Source organism: Elephas maximus, chromosome 1 (genome assembly GCF_024166365.1).
Source record: "Elephas maximus indicus isolate mEleMax1 chromosome 1, mEleMax1 primary haplotype, whole genome shotgun sequence".
Classification (NCBI taxonomy): domain Eukaryota; kingdom Metazoa; phylum Chordata; class Mammalia; order Proboscidea; family Elephantidae; genus Elephas; species Elephas maximus.
The window spans coordinates 29073299-29090113 of record NC_064819.1 but is presented as its reverse complement, the minus strand read 5'-3'; the positions used below and the strand labels follow the sequence as shown (position 1 = coordinate 29090113).

The 16815-nt window shown below is 44.5% G+C and overlaps 1 protein-coding gene across 5 annotated transcripts in view; it reads right to left on the bottom strand.

Annotated features, from left to right (window-relative positions):
* Positions 1-2587: 2587 nt before the first annotated feature.
* The window catches only part of ETV5 (ETS variant transcription factor 5), a 58898-nt gene continuing 44670 nt past the window's right edge, over positions 2588-16815 (bottom strand). For all 5 annotated transcript variants that reach the window (XM_049880898.1, XM_049880864.1, XM_049880883.1 and 2 more), the window contains 4 exons: positions 11978-12046; positions 11651-11820; positions 7236-7337; positions 2588-5145 (listed from right to left, as the gene is read on the bottom strand). In XM_049880898.1, the coding sequence (XP_049736855.1) occupies positions 4924-5145; positions 7236-7337; positions 11651-11820; positions 11978-12046 (563 nt within the window). In that variant the 3' untranslated portion in view covers positions 2588-4923. The remainder of the gene's footprint in view (positions 5146-7235; positions 7338-11650; positions 11821-11977; positions 12047-16815) is intronic.

The following is a 16815-nucleotide window of genomic DNA, read 5'->3' as shown; positions in this document are numbered from 1 at the left end:
CTCAGGGCAATAGTCTTGGGGAGTCCTCTAGTCTCAACTAGTCCAATAAATCCTTTTTTTTTTTTTTTTAAGGAATCTGAGGTCTGTTCCACTTTCTTCTCCCATTCTACGAGAGTCCAGCTATTGTGGCCCTGGTAGAATGGCCGGTAGTTGAAGCCAGGTACCACCTAGTTCTTGGTCTCAGGGTAGGTGAGGCCATGGCTTGTGTAGACTGTTTTTCCTGTAGACTAGTTTCTTCTGTGATTCAAAGATCACACTCTTAAATCAAGCTAGACTGATCAATTAATCAAAGAAAAGACCAGGACTTGGAGAAATTAGGTTACCAGTATTCTACTCCTCACTTGGCCACTAATTTTTTTTTTTTTTATCATACTTTAGATGAAGATTTACATAACTAGTTTCTCATCGAACGGTTAGTACACACATTGTTTTATGACATTGGTTAACAACTCCACGACATGTCAACACTCTCCCTTCTCAACTGATAGTGATTTTTTAACGGTTAAACTTGATACAAACGCATGCGTGCGCACACACGTGCATGCCCCTTAAGTTTCCAGGGCAATCCTTTCTTTCTCTCTGACCTCCTAAGACATATTGGAGACAACAGTTCATCAGTGCCCTCACTGACCTAGGAGGTTAGGGCTAGTAGAATGGCTCTCTGAGACCATCTACTTAAATCCAACCAACCATAGAGCTGGGGCTGGAGCCCAATGTCCTGCCTCCCACTGTCTGCCTCTCTTTGCACAGTAGCCATTGGGAACATTCCCAGAAGAAAGCAATTTTGGAGGCTAACGGCCATGAGAATTTTCAGATTCAATTTCAACAAAGTGTTGCCATTTAAGAAAGGCTGCCAAAAAGATAATGGGGATGAAAAAAGGCTCTGTAAACTGTAAAGGGCTATCCAAAGGTTAGCAATCTGTGGTTCGCTGCCAAGGTCAACAAACCCAGGCCCAGATGGAGAGCCTGCTCCTAAATTGGAGGAGCTAAGGAAAGACTGGTCATTCAAGGGGCCACTCCTGAATGGGACACCAGTGTATTTGCTGGGATCAAAAGGACACAGCATCTTGCCTACGTGACATCCCCACGCCCCTATTTTAAGTACAATACACTTAAACTAACTGGAATTAATGCTTATATTATATATTTGTGTTAATGCCTATTGTTTCCTGGGCATCTTTTCTTTCCCTGGGTTTCAGAGGCCGCACACCGAGCTCCAGCCACCTGCACCACTGGGCAGTGGGGGTCTCTCCAAGCTTTCCAACCCTCTGGGCCCATTTTGGTGGTTTGTCAGTTTATATTTCTCCCAGCTGCATTAGAATTTAGATTCTGCACATACTCTGGCTTTCAAAACCACATTCTTTTGCCTTCACAGTACCTCTTTGTCATCTACCAACTGAATAACCATTGTTTCCCTGGCTTGGCTCATGAACGGGGATCCTGATGAAGAGTAAACTTCACATTTTCTGGGCTTCCTTATCCAAATGCCCAACACTAGAAGGGTGGCAGTGTGTTTGGTGACCTCCCCACATCAGGTTAACGATCTGGGTCTGGGCCCAGGCTGGATAATGAGCCCGTGAATAATGGGGAGCCAATTGCAAAGCCTTATCACGGTGAAGTTGAGAAGCAGGGGTGCTTTGTCCTGCACTCCCCGGCTCCTCTCCCCAAGGGCCTTTTCTGAAACCATCCAAGCTAATGGGTTTATGTGGCAGGCATTCATTCTTCATAAGCCCCGATTCAGGCGGCTGTGCTCAGATTCAGTCTCGGATGTTTCTACACTTAAGGGCTTGTAAAACAGTGAAAAGAAAGATAGTAGATAAACTTACAGAAAGCCCTCTGTTCCCGGCTAGAAAGAAAGGCTCTACTTATTTCTCTACTGTAACAGGAGTTTTCAAAAGCCCAAATTAAGGGTGCAGAGAAGGGGTGAAATAAGAACACTAGAAGGCATGAACACTGCACATGGCCTTGCCAACTTCACTTTTTTCCACTCACTTCCCAAGTGGTTATAGGCCTGTGAGAAAGAGACAAACTCTGGCAGCACAATTTTTATTGCTGTATTGCTGGAAAAAATGAAACAGGCAGAACCTTCCTAAGGGTTTTTTTTTTTTTTAAGGGACCAGCCATTAGTAAAATTTTTACTTGTTAAGATCAGAAGTTGTTGGGGGGGGGGAGGAAATGAGCGGTCTTATTACGTTTTAACTGGTTTGCAACATATCACTCTAAGGGGCTCCACTGGGATAATTCTGGAACTCAAAGCCCTAGACTAGTTAGCCATCTTTTCATACAACTCGGGACCCAAATGTGAACTATGCTTCTTTAAAACCTGGTTACCAAAGTTGACCAAGTAGGTGAGTTCAAGGGGTTGGCTTAGTCACTGGCAAGGAAGGGGACTTTTCTTTACCTCCTACCTCTTTGGATCAAATTTTTAGCCAGAGGTGAGACCAAACACTTCAATTTCCAGGTACCAATTCCCACAAGTATCCTTCACCTGTAAATAGTTAACAGAGAGAAAGACAGCCAGCCAAAAACAAGAAGCCAGGTGGCTTTTGCTGCCTTTCAAACAAAAGCACCAAGGGAAAGAAAGAGGCAGGTTCCAGGCGCATGGTAAACTGAAAGCAAACTTCTTTATTGTACACAGTACAGAATATAACGCAGCTTGGCAGGATGCACACGGCCCTGCGCAGGGAAAGGATTTCAAATCAACTGGCAGGGTAAAGCCTTTCTGCACTGTAGACTTCCCACACTCTGGAAAAGAAGCGCCCCCCCAAACATTAAAAAAAAAAAAAAAAAAAAACCCAACCCCCCCGACAAAAAAAACCATGTGGAGGTGCATGAATCCGATGGGGATGTGACAGTGGTACTGCAGTCCTCTGTCCTCTCGTGACAGCTCAGGCCACATGGTCATAGCAGGGGAGGGGTGTGCAGGCGACAGAGGATTATTTTCATACTTGTGAAGACAGCATAAACCCACCCCCCCGCCAAAAAATAATCCCAAACCAGGAGAACTAAAGAAAGGAAAATCAAATCCTATACAGCATTTACAACAAATAAATCTCTAGCCAGCTGGGAGTAAAATACGCATAGATGTGTAGACTATGTGTAGGTCAGAAAGCTATAAATATGGTCTGGAAAGAATCCTTTGATTAGAGTACAATGCTAATGAAGGCCCAAGCTATAGGTTCAATGCCTTTGGGGGCCAATTAGCTTCCAATAAAGGGAAACCTTGTATTCCCATAGCTATAAAATGCACCCTTTCGCCCTATGAACCTCGGCACAAATGCGGTGTTGGTCAGAAGGAGACTTCTGGAGACCACGGAGAGCTCCACTTACAGAAAAATGACTCCGAGCACGTGTCTTCTGCTCACCGAGTCAGCACTGTCGCCTCCACGTGTGAAGAACAGCACAGTCACTGTTAACATGCTCAGTGGCACGGGGGCACGGAGTACCAACAGGGCTGGCAGCAAGGTGCTACCACTTCCCAGTGACCCTTACACTACTTGGAGCTCGACTTTCACATAGTGTTAGCTTGGCTGTTTAGAACATTTTCAGTATCATACAGCAATCAGAATAAACCTTTTAAAAAGAAAAGGGTGGCAGGAAGCTAAAATGCTAGCATCATTGTACCTGTCAGCGCCACGCAAAAAGTCTCAAACCCTATTGAGTTATAGGCAGGGTTTCAAGTCCAAGATGGAAAGGAAAACAAAGTCAGCTGATGAAATGGAAATTGTCATCAGTCATGCCCAGACAAGTGTCCCTAGGGTTCCCACCAGGTGGCCAGGTTTCCAATGGACATGACATGAATTATGTACACATGCTTCCCAGAGAGGGCATGAACGCGGGGAACTGTACACATAGAATCAAAGCTGGGTGTCCAGGCTGCCCTGCACACTTTCAAAAATGTACAACTCAGGTGCCAATGTTCCTTCAGGTTGTTTGGTGCAGAAAGCACAAAGCAGGCAACAAGCGGGCTTTCACACGGCTCTGGGGATGTCCCCAGCAAAGCCCCTTTCAAGCTGCAGTGTCTTCATAAGTCAGCACGGTCCCGTCTAAACGACACAGTGCATAGTTACCAAAAGGTTTTTTTTTTTTCTTTTTTTTTTGCTTTAAATACCAAAACTACAAAAATCAGTTTATAAACTGTTTGTTTTTTCCCCAAATCAACCACCAAAAGAAAACATCCCCCAAATCAAAGCAAAACAAAATACTGTCAAAAGCGTTAACCGCCCTTCTCCTAAAATTAAAGCCATCCATACACGGCCACGTGGCTGGGAAGAGAAAGGGAGCTTGCTCCACTCGGTGACTACGTGGCCAGAAGGTTCCCGAGGGCTGCGATGGTTTATTGTTTGAGAATCACGGGGTGGGTAACAGCGGTTCTGACCTTCCCAACTTCTTTCTACACCAAGGGGACATGTTTCAGATTGAGCTCCGAATTCTAGGATGTTATTTTTAACCCTTCATGGTTTGAGCCTCCCCAACTAATAGCCTAGCTACTCTTCTATGGGTTTGTGATTTTTCAAAACGTTGTGCAAATCAGAGCCCTTCTCTGTAAAGGCATTTAGGAGTCCATGATCAATGAAGATTGTCACTCTCTCTCCCGGTTGGCGGGTACTAACCTGAACAAGGTATTGCTCTGCATATATTGTCCATGGTAAGGAGGCTCCATTTCAATCTCTATCCAGAAACCTCGTCGGAATCAGAGTGAAGGCACCAGCCCCTTCCCCTTGGTGGTTTTCTGCCTTCCCTGTTCCCACTCCTTTTTAACCAAGGTATCTGTCTTTAAGGGTGCCAATCCAGAAATGGCTTGGACTCTCCAGATAATACTCAAAGGGCAAGCTTTAGGAACAGCCAAAAACACAAACAAAACCACTGCCCTCATTTGCCCGAATGGGAACTGCGAGCTCTAGGGTTTGGCCACTCAGAAACTTAGTAAGCAAAGCCTTCAGCGTAGGGGAGGCTGCCGCAGTGATCCATGTCCAGGAGGTAAGCAGGGTTGTCTTCAAAGTGGGTCAGTGGCAGGGTATCCTCATCGTTGAGGTGGCACTCGGATTCTGCCTTCAGAAATGGACGCTGATTGTCGGGGAAGGCCATAGAGAAAAGGGCATCAGGGTCACAGACAAATTTGTAGACGTATCGTTCGCCTGCCACCTGAGAGAGAAAACACACCTTCAAGACCCAGCTAGACCAGGGCATGGAGAACAAGGGAAGAATAATGAGATATTTGCAAGTCATTAAGTTCCCAGGGACCCAGTGACCAAAGGAAGCTCATTAGCCAGCTGATTAGCCAAGTCATTCAGATTTATCGGATCCATCTTGGAGACGTATTACCTGCCAAGTGTTTTGTTGACACCACAGCTCAGCAGTTGAAAGAGAAGATGTTTGAAATTCAAATCCACACTAGACAGGCTTTTTAAAAAGAAAGCCCTCACTTTTGGTCTTAGAATGGTTATGCTGAGGCTTGCGCTTGGTGTTACAAGAAGCGATAAGCAAGGAGAGGAACAATGCAGAAGTCAGACCAGGTTTTCAGTTCCCTCCAAAGTTTAGTCTTCACAGTATGGCTTTGTTACTTAAATGGGTTAGGAATTTGATTAGAGAACCTATAAGACAATTTTAAGTGTGTTTCAAACCCAAACAGAATTGCAGTTCAGCTGACCTGCAGTTTTAAATTACTCAATCCATGGTTCCTTCACAACAAAGGAAGATAACTACCTTTATATGGATTTTATGCATCATAATATAAATATTAGAGCCAAAATGGTCTTGATTATTCAAGGGCCTGATGATCTAGCTGATGAACTACATAGGTCAAGAGGATCACCCACTTGTTGCTGGCTGTTTAGCGACAGCACAAGAGGGCATGTACCGCTGAAAACCAAACTCAGAGATCAGCTTTGGCGAGGCAACGCAGAGGGGAAAGTGAAAATGGCTACAATGACTGACAAAACAGACATTTTAGATTCAAAAATTCTAATTGCTGAGTTTAATCCTGCCCTTCAGTCATGGGAAACCAAAGACCAATGATACTTCATCATTCTGTTGTGATTAAACTTTTTTTACTCAAAGAAATAAGGCTTTGCTTCCAAATCTTGCGTTTAAGAGGTCTGCTGCTACAATGGCTGGTTATACAGGGAACGGTACCATTATCCCAGTGGGTCTACAAGCTTATCTTATGGTGACACTTCTATGTCCAGCCACCAGAATGTGGCTGTTCCTTAGAACTCAAACACTGAGCAACTGTGGACTGCATATGTAAAACCAAATGATTGGTAGTCCCATCAAAGGAAGTCTTAAGGGAGGGTGGGAGATGTATCCTATCAGCCACACTTATTTGATTTTTTTGAAACCAGTTTTACCTTAAATCCCTGCTTCCCGGCCCCCAAAAGTCAGTATGTGTATGTGGAAGAGTGGGGCAGGAGAACATAGTGGAAATACTAGACCAGAAGCCTGGGGACTTTTGACTCTTGAAGGAGCAAAAAGGTGATAAGTACATGGAGGGGCTGGCCAGGTAAAGAGGGCACTGGGAATGTTCTAGTTCTTAAATAAACCAAAACCAAACCCATTGCCTTCGAGTCAATTCCGACTCACAGCGACCCTTATAGGACAGAGTAGAACTGCCCCATAGGGTTCCCAAGGAGCGGCTGGTGGATCTGAACTGCTGACCTTTTGGTTGGCAGCCCTAGCTCGTAACCACTGAGCTGCCAGGGCTCTGCCAATTTACAAACTTTGGGTTTTTAACTTGAGTTCCAGTTTCTGTAGGTTTTGAAAGAGAGGTAAGATTTTCCTATTTCTCTAACACTTTAGAGAGTATCAAACCAAAAGATCTGGAGGTCTAGGTGTTTTAACAACTAAAGGCTTCAGCCAAGCTCTGCAGGAGTAGTGACTTTCGAGTTGATTCCCTCATGTGCTCTTTTTTGGACATAACGGTTGGCCTTCTTTTCTGGACATCTTCGTAATTAGAGACAGTGGAAGTGAAGCAGAGGAGCCTAATTTTCCTGCTGTGTGTTCCACACGAGCCTCTGTCTCCCATGCACCCAAGAGTTTTACAGACCTCCTAATACCTTGTTTTGACCCTCGTCTTAAGTTGGTTTTCACCAGGTTGTTGTTGTTTTTTTTTTTCACAGAATGACTTTTGAGGCTAACATTCTCTCCCACTCATTTTAAAGTCTTATTATAGATGCCCTCGACATCATCTTTGAACATGGTCAGGGTGGTCTAAATGTCCCTTCTAACTGCCCCACCTTCTGCATGATGCCCTTCTCATAGTAGTAGCGTAGAGAACGGCTGAGCTTGTCGTAGTTCATGGCTGGCCGGTTCTTCTGGATACCCCAACGCCGAGCAACCTGAAGAGACAGGAAAGCAGAGAGGAATGGAAACACACTCCCTGGCTTAGTGGTTTGCTCTGAATCCCAGGAGACCCACTTCTGTAACTTGATTGGGCTTTGGTCAATGACCTGTTTTCCTGACCTGGAAGGGGAAGGGTTTAATCCTCTCAAGACCAAACATTCAGCAAAGGTGATGATTCAGTCCCAACTGCTAAGAGGTGAGACCTACAGGCAGAAGAATCCTAGCGCTTTAAGATTGCAGAGGGCTTGGCTAACGTCCCAGAGGAAGCAGGCTCTCTACCGTTTCTCCACATATGAATTATTGACCAATACCCATAGCCCATTAGCATGTTGCCATTAAGTGCTATGGTTTCTGTAGCAGTCAATAAGGGATAATTAGAATGGTCATTCCTGAAACATTAGAAACACACTAGTGAGTTGCTAATGGGCCAGCAGAGCAAAAGTTCAATTCTAATAAGATTGGAGAGGGGCTGGGAGATGTTTACTTATTGCAGCTCTCAGAGTAAGGGGGAATCAGATCATTTCAGCCTGCTGCCATCCAATCCCCCACTCCCAGCAGACTTGCAGAATGGACACTAAAGCACGTAGCGCCATTATCCACTTAATGAAAAATTAAGAGCGCTTCTCAAACAGTTCTGAAGTGCATTATATCCAGCCCAGTCCACCTGAGGTGCAGGGATGGGGCGATGTAATCGGAGCTTTGGGCGGAGAAACTTTGGAGCAGGGAGACTTCCTAGTACAGTTAGCTGATGATCAGAGCAGCCATGTAATTTCTGTTCTCAAGTATCTCAACTCCGAAATCCTACACACATATAAATCCTACACACACATCTCAAGGAAGGAGAAGAATAACTCTGGAAACGTGAATCTTCTCCAAGGTCTTCCAATGTATGCAACTCAGGAGCCATGTTTTCAACATTTTAGGTACATTTTGGAAATTTTTTTTTTTTAAACAAAATAACTGCGTTCTTTTGATCTTTTAAAAACCAAATATTAAATACGCAGAGAGAAGTGGGGTGACTGCCAGGAGAAAAGCGGATCATAGAGCAACATTTTACTTAAAGTATTTGGGTGGGAAAAATGGAATCTCTCCTGAATTCAGGACTCTAAAATGACCTCTAATATATACCAGAAATTGTACGTGAGGCAGAACACATCTGTCCTGCTTACATTAGAATAATTCTATAGCCAGGATTCTTCTCCGCCTTGCAAAAAACCCCCTCAGTTTCCATTGGTTGGTTTCATGCCTCTGTGGGACACACGATTGCCTCGGGTTTGCTGTTTTCTCCCTATCACACCCATTCAACTCTACCCTTGAAATAGCCAAAAGGGCAAAATTTACAAAAACAAAACAAATCCTGCTCCCCGTGGAACACAGTGGTAAGAAGGGAAATCTGTTAAACCAGTGAATACCTGGTCCTGCCACATTGTTGAAAAGCAATGATGTTCTATGAGACTGTAACTGCTGTCAGCCACAAGTGAGGCAGGCAATTTGAAAGGAAACCCAGCCTCTCGTTTTACTATGTTCCGTGATGGAAAGCTGCCCTTGAATATTCTTAACTTCAGGCTCGACCTCTTTTTTGCTGCCACTTGCATATGTAAGAGCATGCTGAAGAGCGGTTTTGTATGTGCACAGATTTCAAAGCAGCTCCGGTAGCCATAGTTACTCCCCTCTCTGGCCCTCGGATTCCATGGCCCTCTCCAGGGCCGCGCCCTCTGTAGTATGGCGGGACGCCGCAGCTCCACAGCAGCTGGAAATTAGGGCTCTCCCCTTTTCTGGGGGGTGGAAGGCAGGCATTAGCTTGTCACCACTCTTTCTTTTCATCTTTGTCCTTAGTTACTTTAATAGCACACACCCCAGGACTGAGGCTGAAGGGGTTAAAGCACACATATCTCTCTTGCTCCCTTTTACAGAGAGTGCGGGGAGCAGCCAATCCTTTGAAACCTCCCCATGCCATCAGTTATCCGCCACATGTTCAACAAACAACCCTACCCCCAAAATATTCATTAATGCAGATTCACAGTTAAAATGGGTCCAGATTAAAGCCGAGTCAGTCATAATTGAGAGGGTGCTAAGCTGGATGACTATCAAAAGACATTTGATTAGGGGGCCTGCCAAAACGCAGCTCTAAAACCACAATTTCCACGCACTGCGTAATGGATATTATGGATAATTACCCAGAGTGCACTATTCAGCCACACAGCTGCGTACAATTATGCCCCAAACAGCTTCCTCCTCCGCTTCACCCTTCAAGCGCCCCACATGACAACTTGTTACAGTTTTTTTGAGGGACTGGTATCCTCCCGAGATTAACAGGAGTAGGGACCCCAGAAATGCACAAGGAGCGGGGGGGGGGGGGGCGGGGGCGGGGTGGGAGGGGGGAGACTCCACAACCATGTGTCCTGAGGTCAAAGAGTGCGCGTGGAACCGAACGGTCCCAGGTTAAGGGAAGGGATTGGTCAGAACAGACAGAATGCTTGGGACGCAAGATGGAGTGGAAAGACGCACTTCCTGATGAAACAAAGCTGCCCAATCAGTAGAGGGAGGCTCAAGGCCACTGGAGGCCTCTCCCAGGACTCGGCTGCTTGGCATTTATGAGCATTCCGAATTAATGTTAGTTTCTTTATTAAGTAAGAAAGCCAGGGCCCTTTGCCATCTGTTCATCATTTTCTTTACCACTGCTAGGAGAGCAGAAGATTCAATAACAGCTTTACAAAGGGTCATAACCAGGTTTACCTGCAGCTGTACAGCCTGTGCTTCGGCCCGAGGCAGTGGCAATAAAGTAATAAAAGGTCCTGTTTGTGAAACGAGATATCAATAAGGGCTGCCCACATGACAGACCTACTTTCTAAAAGCCTTGGTGAGTCTAGGCAACATGGGTTCTTTCTTCAAGCCTCATATAAACCAGGCCACGTTATTCAGAAAGGCAGCGAGAAGGGCCTATGTGGGATAGATGGCTCTACTTCTATATGACTTGGTGCAAAAGAAATGCTTAGAAAAACAATAGTACTCAACTATGGCTTAGAAGGCAGACGGAGCCTTAACAGACACTGTTTACATATGAGATGTTGACATATTTCCACATTCATGAATGATTCAAGACAGGGACTACCATATGCATATCCTCATTCACAACTGCCTTTAAGAAGCCTTCCTTATTCTCCTACCAACCAGGACTCTCCTTGTTTCCAATTCATACAGTCTCCTCCTTTTCCCATCTTAACTCTCAGATTGCTTCCTTCTTCCAAACCAAGCACCAGGTTGTTACCTCTTGTTGTTAACTGCCATGCCAACTTATCCCCTTGGTGCGCTACAGCGAGCCCTGGACTTAATCAACCACCTAAGACTGTTGTTCTTGCTCAAACGCCTTCCAAGTGCGTTGTTCTCATTTCAGTCACACTCAACTCAATGATACCTTTTGCTCTGCTGGTTTAATACACGACGCCTAAGTACACGTTACCAAAAGAAACATATGTCAGTTTCTCAGGGCAGTTATTTCTTCATAATCTATCTACACTATAAATCAAACAAAAACTAAAAATCAGCCCATTTAGACAGGCTACACCAAGAGCCTAATTTAACTGACTTTGTTCTATGATGTTCAGGAAAGGGGTTCTATGGTGTCTTCTCCATTGAAGAAGTGGTACTAGTTCTGTGCATAGGGTTTCTCACCAACAGTTTTGGGCAAACTGACAGTAACAATGCCCTTTTTTTTTTCTACTAATAATGGAGGTTTTTGTCATCTCTGAGCTACTGTGATGCCACATAAAAAAAAAAAAAAAAAGATGCCAGATAGCACACTTTAAATACTCTACACTCATGAGATTGACCAATCTCTCATAGACTCATTTCTCTAGGTTAGAGCCATTTGAGACATAGTGTGGTAGCTGCATCCTATAATATCCTACCAAAATATCACATAACATGTTTATGTAGCTTTAGATATAGGCTGTGACATATGAGGGCTGAGGCCAAAACTAGTCTGTATCACCGAAATACCACTTGAAAAGGACCTTCCAAGAGGGAAAGCTACCTATATAGATTCAAGTCTTCATAGCCTCTCTCCCCAGATTCTGCAGAAGTGTTGCAAATACTTTTCATGTATTCTACAGTAGTAAGCTCTGCCTGTCCATACACTGTAAATTGTCTTATCGATAATTTAGACAATTCACTTGTCAAGTCACTGGCTAGGCCGGAATGCAAATGAGAGCATATTTAACACAGTAAAAAGCCTCAAGGAATATATAAACAACAACAATCATCACATCATCACCTCAAAAATCATCTGAGTCCAACACTCCGGCCTTACCTCCTCAGGTTCTATCAGCTTGAACTCCATGCCTCGGCCTGTCCAGGCAATGAAGTGGGCATTGGCTGGGTCGTCAAGAAGGGTGACCAGGAACTGCCACAGCTGTAGGGAACCTCGCCTCTGGTAAGGGGGGCCCTCTCGATACATAGTGGGCTCCTGTTTGATTTTGCCTGTTTGGGGCAAAGATACACACGCAATACTTCAGCCTCAAGTTTCTCAGGTGATTTGGGCAAAAAGGAGTTGTTCAATCATTTAACTTGGAAAGACTGATGGAGGGGCTCTGACATCTTGAATATCCTGGCTTAGCAACAAAATAGGACCACTTACCTTCCAGTCTCTCAGGCACCACACAAGTGTCGTCAAAGTACAACCGGGGATCTTTTTCATATGAAAAACCTGCAGGAGAATTTAAAAAGAAGGGCCATGTTGCTTAACAAATTCTATCTGTGTTGTATTAAAACGATGGATTTAAGGACTACAATGGGATTCTACCATTGCAGGCTCTAAGCCCTCTTGCTGTGTCTATGCCAGAATGAATTTTTAGGGACTTCCAAAGGACTTAGGTGCTCATGGTCTGATGCAGTCACCTGAGGCTCAGTCCAGAGCAGCATCTATTCCTGCTGTTAAAGCTAAGACGGCTAAGTTCCTTCGCATCTTGCTTAAGAGGTCTGCATGGAACAGTGTTTCTGTGACTAAGCTTTATATCTGAAAAGACATCTCATCTATTTCAGTTGGCCTAGTGGATGGATTTGGCTGATCTATACGTAGCCCCACTTATTTCCTTTTAGCTAATATTAATTTCAACCATTCCTATAGCTTGTTCAGACTACCCACATACCTCATTCAATTATAAAAGAGCTTGGGATATAGAGAATGTTGCCAAAATGAGTAAAGACTTGTGGCCAGTAAAGCACTGCTGACAGCAGTAGGTTTAAGAGCCAGTTGGAGGTAGTATTACCACAGACACAGTGTGGGAACCTCGAGACTCTAGCAATAAGATGTCTTCATTTTATAGGTGACAAAACAGGGGTCAAGAAAGGGGAACCGACTTATCCAATGACGCATGTAAGTGGAAGTGAAAGGAAGGTAAAGCAAAGAGCTACAGGGGTTAAGAAGAAGGAAGGATGACCCAAAATTCTCAATCCACAAACCCTCAACAACATTCAGTGCTGACCGCCATGTCACCAGGAACCCTGACAAGATCGGTGGTTCAAATCAAAGCCAGTTAACAGACCGCCTTGATGGGACTACATCCTTCCCTGTGGTCTGGCCCATTTCAGGTATGGGGACTTCAGTGTACTCCTCTACCAACGTGCTTCTCAGGAGTGGCCCCCATGAGCTCCTGCCTGATAAATAAGGCTTCCCTGTGCTTGTGTGTCTGGTCAATATACCTGGCTGTATAGTACAGGTGTGTGCGTGTCAGGTATGCAACGGGGACAGGCAGGGAATGATGGGCTGCAATGAAGAGCTTTCATCAGCCTTTGAGAGGGATTTGCTGTGCCTTGAATAATCCCATGCGTCAAGGCGCCAAGAAATAACTGGTTGTTTTTTCTTCACAATCAGCCCAGTTCAAGTAGCTTCTTGGCAGGTCCAGCAAAAGGCCCGAGACTGGGAGAAACACTGCCCAACTTGGAGGAAATTGAGATTGTTTTGAGATTTGTTTTATTCATTTTGGTTTCCTCAGCCCCAAGCACTATTTTTCTCTCTGTTGCTTAACTATATCAAAAGCAATATATTTTATTGGCATTTATTTATTATTTAATCCAATAAATATTTATGCTAGGCACTGTGCTAGAAGGAGATAGCAAAGAGAACACAGAGCCAGACCTTGCTCTCATGGAGCTTACATCCCTACTAGGGGAGACAGACAACAGACTAGAAAAAGAAATAAGTGAGATGTGATACAGCGTAGAACTTTGAGAGTGGCGTCCTGGCGCCAGACTGCTCCACCTCCATGAGCTGCGTGACCTTGAACAAGTTAATTGATCCCATCCGAAAACTGGGCAGGAGCCCTTGTGGCACGGTGGTTAAGAGCTCTTGGCTGCTAACCAAAAGGTCGGCAGTTCAAATCTGCTAGCTGCTCCTTGGAAACCCTATGGGGCAGTTCTCTGTTCTACAGGGTGGCTATGAGTTGGAATCGACTTGACAGCAATGGGTTTGGTTTTTCGGTGGAAAATTGGGGATGGTAATAATTCCTAACTTACAGGATCATTGTGAAAATTAAATGAGTTAATATACAGAGTGCCAAGGGTAGCTCCTGGTACAAAAGGGCATAATAAATGACAGTTAAAAAATAAACACAGTAACCGCACCCTATGTGAGGTACTATAATGAAGGCTTCACATGAAAAATGTGAGAATTTTATTATCCTCTAACATAGATTCTAGAATGTTCCTTAGAAGCAAGGATGGCAAAACTATGTCTCACATACTTTGGACATGTTATCAGGAGGGACAGTCCCTGAAGAAGGACATCATGCTTGGTAAAGTAGAGGGTCAGTGAAAAAGAGGAAGACCCTCAACAAGACGGACTGACACAGTGGCTACAACAATGGGCTCAAGCACAGTAACGACGGTCAGGATGGCACAGGACCAGGCAATGTTTCGTTCTGTTGTACGATAAGGTTGCTATGAGTCAGAGCTGACTCGACGTCACTTAACAACAACGTCATAGGTTTTAGAACCTTATCCTTGAGGATAAGGGCCGTGTCTTGAATATTTTAGTATCCTCAAAACACCTTAAAAAAAAAAAAAAAAAACCAAACCCATTACCGTTGAGTCGATCTTGATTCATAGCCACCCTATAGGACAGAGTAGAACAGCTGCATAGAGTTTCCAAGGAGCGCCTGGTGGATTTGAACTGCTGACCTTTTAGTTAGCAGCCATAGCTCTTAACCATTACACCACCAGGGTTTCCCAATATACCTTACACGTAATAAACGCTCAATAAATACTGGAATAGATATGAGAGATTCTGTAATCTCCATTTAAAAAATATTTAAGAATACCATGCTAAAAAAAACAAAAAGACTACAATGCTACCTTTTCAGCCAGGGATTCAATGACTCCTATGATATATTTACTTTCCAATTTGATACGAGGAAACAGTGTGCCTTTTATGACAAGTTGGTATACTTTACGTTATCAATAAGAACTACAAAATTTATCATGCTCCACGCTTTTTGCCTTTGGCTAACAGGAAGCTATGTATTTCCCAGCCCGCCATATGGGTTTTGACATTCCAGTGATATTTAATGGCCTTATTATAAAGTCATTATAAGTGAACTACTTCAAAGTTTACACCTGTCAAATGTGCCGGGTTATTTTTAGGGCTTTCCTTCCTCTAAGGTAAGGATAACACGTTCACGGTGCATAAGGGAAAAAAAAAAAAGGTAAATCTAGATTACATCCTAGGCTTGGTTTTTCAAACCTAATCAGATGAAGGCCTGTCTATAGAGTATCGTTTCAGTGCATTTTGTGGTTTCTAGTCATCGCTGCATGTGGTTCTCGGCAACACCTGGAAGAGGCTGTTGGTTTCAGTGAAACTTAAGTTGGCTGAATTCGCACCAGCAATTGCATCAGTGTGACCACAACCATCTAATCACTCACATAAAGGTGGCAGGAAGGAAGAACCTGTTTGAGGGGCAAAGTGGAAATGAAAGATTCGAAACCCTATGCAAGGATTCCAGGTGAACATTCAAGGCAGGACGGCTAGCTTAGCAATCACCGATGCCAATCAGAAACACTTGTTTTCGCTAACTGACAGGCATCTGTGGTCAAGCCTGTGTTAAGAAGGAGAGAAAAACCATGTCAGGATAATTTAGAGCAATTAAGACCGCTGGTCTCTTTGAAACTGACTTCTTCCATGTGTGTGGGGTTGGGGAAAGGAATGGGAAAAAGTGGGCAAAGAACACACAAGCTCGCCAGATATTCTGTGTATAGTAAGCAACCCAATGCCTTACTAAAAATATTTCCTTTAAGAGCATGCTCTTTGCTAAATGTTGTAATTATGCAAAATGCTTCCCTCCCTCTTTCTCTTCCCCTCTCCCCTCTAGTTTGCCTGCTGCAGACATCAATCGCTGCATAGAAACATTCAAGAACCTGGAAGAGACAGCTGTGCTGTCACCGTCAGTGGCCCAGTAGATGGCCCCCTCCTTTCCAGGCCTGGACACTCAGTGGACAGCCTTTCCCTTCCAGGGACGGACATTCAGAAATGTTACCAGGTGTCTAGTGCAACAACACTTGGTCTCCCATCTAACCAAGTCAGTGAGAAGCAGCCACCCATAGAAACCACTCCTGGGAACTCACCACTTAACCAAAACCAACCATGCTTCATGGTGCTGTTTCCTCAGCTCTTTCCCCCTTCCTCTCGAACTCTGCAGTGCAGAGGTTTCCAACCCTGGGTGCATACTGGAGTCCCCTGGAGAGCTTTGAAAACTCTTGAAACCTGAGTCCAACCTCAGAATTTCTGGTTTAATTGCTCTGGAGTGAAGCCTGGACACCAGGATGTTTAAAAGCTCCCCACGTGATTGTAACATGCAGCCAAAGTTGAGAATCACTATTCTGAGCAGCAGTTCTACAATGTGAGCTGCATGAGAATCTCCTGCTGGGCTCTACTTCCAGAGTAAGGAGCCCTAGTGGCACAGTGATTAAAGCACTCAGCTGCCAACCAAAAGGTCAGCGGTTCCAACCCACCAGCCTCTTTTCGAGAGAAAGATGTGTCAGTCAGTTTCCGTAAAGACTACAGCCTTGGAAACCCAATGGAGCAGTTCTACTCTGCCTTATAAGGTCACTATGAGTCAGAATCCACTCGATGGCAACTGGTTTTGTTTTCTGGACCCCCAGAGGTTTTGATTTAGTAGGTTTGAGGTGGGTCCTGAACATGTGCATTCGTACCAAGTCTCAGGTGAAGCTGATGCCACTGGTTTGCGGAATCACTGCTCTGGGCGTTTATGAAGAGATATATATAACAGAAGACGTAACTTCTGGGGAAAATGTTCGAAAGAAAAATCTTCTCCTATTTCAGTGTTCAGAAGGGCAATCCTGATCCTACCATCTAAGATCATGCCTTTGCCCATAAGTGTTGCTCCAAACTTCTGAGCCTACCTCTTGAGGCCTTTTGTGCCCTCCTCAACTTCATCTCAGTCCCCAACAAGGCTCCTCTCT